This window comes from Anabrus simplex, chromosome 8, assembly GCF_040414725.1.
Source record: "Anabrus simplex isolate iqAnaSimp1 chromosome 8, ASM4041472v1, whole genome shotgun sequence".
In the NCBI taxonomy this organism is placed as follows: domain Eukaryota; kingdom Metazoa; phylum Arthropoda; class Insecta; order Orthoptera; family Tettigoniidae; genus Anabrus; species Anabrus simplex.
Window position 1 is genome coordinate 65804468 of NC_090272.1, and position 6000 is coordinate 65810467.

A 6000-nucleotide genomic window follows, 5' to 3' on the forward strand; every position below is an offset into this window, starting at 1 on the left:
AGTATTAGAGTCTAAGTGTGATACGGGATATAGCACTAATGAAGAAATAGTAAATAATCGTGATGATTTAACTTTTTCAATGGTTTTCAACCATAACAGGAAAGGATGGCATTACAAAATGGACAAAAATTCTTCCCCCTAAGAACTCATGTACTCGAACCCACAACGTTGCACTTATTTACCAGGAGTGATGCTAGGAGCATTTTTTTCGTGAATAATACATGTTGGAAGTCATTGTAAACTGTCCGAACCTGAAAATTGAAAGAGTCGGAGGAAATAATGGTAGCAAATGAATTACTTACGTAGGTGGTTTGAAAAGTTCTCGGAATGTACTAGAATTAAGTATCTTACCTCGGTGGAACTGCTTTTATTTTTCAACATAGTCTCCCTGTAGACTAATGCATTTGGTCCAGCCATGTTCCAATGCCTTGATCCCATCTCAAAAATGAGATTCTTCCAGGCCTGCAAAATACCTCTCCAATTCAGCTGTCAGTTCTTCCCTTGTAGAAAATCTCCGTCCACCAAGGAAAATTTTCAGCTTGGGGAATAGATGAAAGTCTGATGGTGCCAAATCAGGTGAATAAGGTGGATGTGGCAACAATTCGTACCCCAGTTCATGAAGTTTTGCCATGGCAATAACACTTGTGTGTGGCGGAGCGTTGTCCCGATGAAAGATGACCCTTTTCCTTGCCAAACCAGGCCTTGTTTCGCGTGTCTTTTCCTGTAGTTGGTCTAGGAGGTTTGCATAGTATTGCCCCGTAATTGTTTGGCCAGTAGGAAGATAATCTATCAGTAGAATGCCTTTTGCATCCCAGAAAACTGAGGCCATGACCTTTCCGGCTGAACGCACTGCCTTTGCTTTCTTTGGTAGTGGTGAATCAGCATGTTTCCACTGCTTTGACTGCTGTTTTGTCTCTGGGGTATAGTAGTGGACCCAGGTTTCATCTGTAGTCACAAAGCGGCGCAAAAAATCTTGTTGGTTGCACTGAAAACGGGCCAGACTTTGTTCATACCCAATTCTTCGGTTAAAATATAATATACCCATTCAGAAGACATCCCTACAGCTTCAGCAATCTCCCGCACTTTCAGTCGATGAGCCTCCATGACCATTTTATGCACTTTTCCGATAAATTCTGGGGTCGTAACACTTTTTGGCCGTCCATTACGCGGATCATCATCCAAGCTCTCCCGACCAAATTTAAACTCTCTGGTCCACTTGGCAACAGTTGAAAATGAAGGAGCCGAGTCCCGCAGTGTGTTCTGAAAGTCGGCATGAATTTCCTTTGCTTTCATACCTTTCTTTACAAAGTATTTAATCACTGCTCTAATATCAGTTTTTTCCATTGTCACAAATCACTACGTGGGAACAACAACAAAGAGTCATCACTACCACACTCCTGCAGCTAGAGCACTGACGCGCCACGTGTTCACTCACAAAGGATGTGTGATTATTGCGCGGGAACCTCGTTGCTCTAGCACTGACATCTAGCGGTGATTCCGAGAACTTTTCAAACCATCCTCGTATATGGATTGTCATGAAGAGGATATTATTTCCAGTAGTGTAATTATTTTGGAAAACTCCTTTCCACCATTCAGGGATGTACTGCAGGAATAGCATTATGTAGTTAGCAGGCTGAGCTTGTCAGCTGAATTCAGCAAGATAAGGTGTTTCATAAAGATTATTCTTGTGCATGACAAGTTTTTTACTTTTATAACATTCACATGCTGTGAAACTAAGTAGTATTTGATATATACATTTATTTTTGATAACATATCATGCTATTGAGTTAATAAACCTAATAACTTACATCATTATATGATACAAAAAATTAGTATTCTTATTAGAGCAAGTTCAATCATACTGGTCAGAAAGTACCTCATGCCACCTCTCACGCTGCATCAACGAGCGCCACCTATCCTAGGGTTAAACAATTGTTTTGTACTTCGTTGTCGGTGTGGAGTTTTGTCAGTCAGAAACCTCTTCAGATGCAGGTTGACATGGTAGTTACTAGGTGCAAGGTCAGCACTGGTGGGGAGATGATCCTGTCGCTGCCAGCCAAGCGATTCTCTATTATTATGGCAGTTATTTTATTCATGAATGAAATGAGCATTATACTTTTCCTTAGAATTTGTTCCCCCATTACATCCTTTAATAACTGAATAGGGATCACAAGTATTCACCTAAGTGAAGTTAATCTTTGTCATAATTTTGTAAATTTAATTTTGCAATTCTTTCAGATTATTTGTAACTCATATAATATTAATGTGAATGGTGAAAGATAACTGATTCTTGATTCTTCTTTTCACAGGCGTTGGCACGCTGACTCATATGCAAAAGCTCCAAGAAAGAAATTTAATCATCGAGCTTTAATGGACATAAAAGAGAGCATTCAAGAACTCCGTTATTACCGATCTGCTATATTTAAGGATAATAATTAAATAGATTGAATAAAGGAAATGGAACATATGAAACAAACAACTGCACACACATAAATTATTAAATGTTAACATTGATGCTTTCATAGCCCGTACTTGTAGCCGTGATATGGGCTTTCGGGTTTATGTCGTGTCAAGAAAACAAGGTTAAACTCTTTACGTTTCACAGAGAACTTTGCTCTGCATCTTCAGAAGAAAATCTCGACTGTTTACAAAGTCTTCTACAATAATGAGGATTTGAATTTAAGAATATTTTACCATTGGAGAATTGTATGCTCGTTCGTCACCAGGTGGCTCGCTGTATGCTGGCACAACACTCCAAGCGGAAGTTGATGATAACAATTAACACATAGCTTGGAATGAAGCAACTGGTGATGACGAACATATGAATTTGGAAAACACCGAAATGAAATAACATTATAGAAAGGACAGGGAAGAGAACTACCTACGTAAATCGTTAATGACTGGCAACCACATACTACTTAATTGACAGCCAGTGTCCTTGTTGAAATTGTTAGGATTTTTATGTATTTCCACAGCTTCTCGTATAATCCTAGACCTATAGTGTTTAGTGTGGGTAAGAGCTCGAACATCTTGGAACATGACATCGTGACCTGACAAGGTAGAACGTACACAGCTATTGCTGACTTTTCTGGCTGGTCGAGACGTATTATTTCTTTCGTGTTCCTTGATGTGAGTCCCAATGGACCAGCATGTTTGGCCAATGTATACCTTGCCGTAAGTACCAGGAATTTTGTACACCCCAGGGTGTAATAGTGGGGAGAATTTGTCCTTGCTTTTAGGTACACCCTATTCTATCCCCTTCAGGGCCTGCAACATTTAATTAACAAAATTACCGTAGCTGGATTAAGAACAGCCTCAATATCAATCCCAACAGGAGCAAATTCATGGTATTCAGCCACGAACCCCATGTTAGTGCCCATTTAACTAGTTAGTGGCGTGGGGGGCGAAGGGGCCGATGACCTCAGATGTTAGGCCCCTTTAAACAACAAGCATCATCATCAGTGGTGTTGTGACTGAATATGTCACAAAAGTCATATACCTGGGCAGTTTAATAATGTACAATTTGGATCCTGAAATGGAAATGAAAGGGTCAAATTGAAGCAGCAAGAATAAATTTCTTTAAAATGCGAATACCATTATATGACAACATCCATCTCTAGTTGTGTTAGCATACGGTCTGATTTTACGTCTGGTCAGTTCTTCTGTACAGGGCAGAAACATGGACTGTATAAAAGTGCTCTCTAAATTGTCTTAGGGTATATGAAATGTGGATTCATTGCAGAATGCTGCGTATTCCTTGGACTGACCTATTAACAAAAGAGTAGTTCTCACATAGGTCAGAGAAGGAAGAGAACTAATTTTGACTGTGTAGTTTTGAAAAATTGCTTATCTTGGCCACATGTTATGTGGGGAAAAATACCACTTCCTCCAACTAATCCTTAAGGGAAAAATAGCAGGGAAATGCTGTGTGGGATGAAGATGGATCTCATGGAGGGACAATATTAAAACATGGATGGGTATCAGCAAGGATAGCCGAAGGCAGAGAGCTACAGTACTCTCCCGACTGATCACCAATGTTCAGAAGATGTAGCACGACACTTTAAAAGAAGAAGAATTGATAGTTTTACCAAATTTCATTGCATTCAACCTGGTCCAACCCAAACAGATCTCTTGTACGAGGGTTAAGCACTATTAGAACAGCTGTGGGCAATCATCTTTCATTGCTGAGAAGAGGGTACAAAGGTTTTGTGAAACAAAGTTTCCCAGTAGTTTCTCTCTTTCATTCAACAGAAACTCAAGATAAAATCATATCTGTTATTCTGGACCATCAATCTAAGTAAGCACATAGTTTTATGTAATTCATGGAAAGGACAATCCAGTGCAAATCAAGTTTTCCCTACAATATGTTCCTCTTTCAGTGACTAGTTTTATGTAACTGTTGATTTTGTGATAATGGCGTATTGCACCTGTTGCTATTTCTTGATGGATGCAGTATTTTTGCATTTATTGGTAGGCACAGCCAGATCAAAATGTAGCCTCTCCCAAAGTCTCAGTCTCATTAATGGCTGTGTCAGTATGGCAGCTGCTGAGGTATGGATAGAGGCAAGTAATGACATTTGGAGCACAAATATGAAAAGCGCCACTCATAATGCTAGTTGAGCTGCAGTAGCACTTTCTGGTCCAGTGAGGAAGTGGCGAACTACCTCTCTCCTCATCTTGCCTAGTATGTTTTTTGCAGTTTTCCTATACATGCATAACCTTTGGTGGTGCTATTTGAGGAGCCAACTAGCCCTTGAGCTGATGACCCAGCAGACAGGCAGACAGTGGCATCTGGCCTCTGGAGAGGCCTGGTGAAGATATTTTGATTTGATGCCCCTCAACGAGTATGAGGTCCTGCTAGGATTAGTTAATCTTGAAGACTGCACAAACACTCGGTCCCTGACCCAGAGGAAATCGAAACCATAACTCCTTCAACCAAAGGCTAGAATAATAATCACTTAGCCATGGAGCTGGATCATTTTCTGATCATGGGCATGGGAACTCCAGTTCTACAAATAATCCAATCCACAGACTCTAACTTTTCATTTCAAAACTCCCAAATACATTGTTTGGGATATGAACTGCATCTGCATTGGTGATAAGCTTGTAAGATGTGGAAATTAACTACATCTGCCGGCCTGCCCCACATCCTTACATTTTATAGAGTCTTATTCTCCACATCGCTTGCGACACCTTCAGCAACTGAATTTTATTTTAATAGCAAATTAAAAGCTACCTTAGAAGTAAAATGCCATGAGTGAATCAGTGGACTTCAAGTGTTGAATATGAGATAGAAAGTCAAATTAACATTTGTTTCCCAAGCTATCATTTGTTATGTCAAAGACCCAAAGAAAGCAGCTTTTGTTTGTTAAATTTGTTTCTATTTGTTTTATGTCATATCAGCTCAGATAGGTCGTATGGCAAAAATGGGGTAGAGCAGGGCTAGGTCTGGGAAGGAATATGACTGTGGCTTTAATTAAGGTATAATCCTAACATTTGCCTGGTATGAAAATCTGAAACCATGGAAAATATCTTCAGGGCTGCTTATAGTGGGGTTTGACCCACCATCTCCAAATGCATGCCAACAGCTACATTCCTCGAACCATGCAGACAACTGGCTTGGCTTTTAGTTTCTTTTAAAGGGCTATGTCATTGTGGTTAATAATAATTGTACAATTATAAGAATTAGGAAAGAGGTGAAGACAGCAACTTAGTATGTAAAAAAGAAAGTCATATAAACGTAGAATTTTCAGACAAAATTTCGTCTGTGGAGGACAGAGGAATAGTGCTAATGCCCACTGTTTAATTATGAATGCTGCTAGGACATACAGAGAGTTTCCTTACTCAACTCTTGTTCTCTTTTGATCCCGATGGTATTAGATTCGCAAGGTAGCTGCCATGGGTTTAAGTGAAGTACAAGCTTAGTCTGTGTCTGGTGTGAAAATGGGAAACCACAGAAAACCACATTTAAGGCTGCCAGCAGTAGGAGTTTTGACCCAC

The 6000-nt window shown here is 39.8% G+C and overlaps 1 protein-coding gene across 3 annotated transcripts in view; it reads left to right on the top strand.

Moving 5' to 3' along the window:
• The window catches only part of LOC136879130 (oligoribonuclease, mitochondrial), a 76754-nt gene extending 71843 nt beyond the window's left edge, over positions 1 to 4911 (top strand). For all 3 annotated transcript variants that reach the window (XM_067152881.2, XM_067152882.2, XM_067152883.2), the window contains one exon: positions 2310 to 4911. In XM_067152881.2, the coding sequence (XP_067008982.2) occupies positions 2310 to 2439 (130 nt within the window). In that variant the 3' untranslated portion in view covers positions 2440 to 4911. The remainder of the gene's footprint in view (positions 1 to 2309) is intronic.
• Positions 4912 to 6000: the final 1089 nt, after the last annotated feature.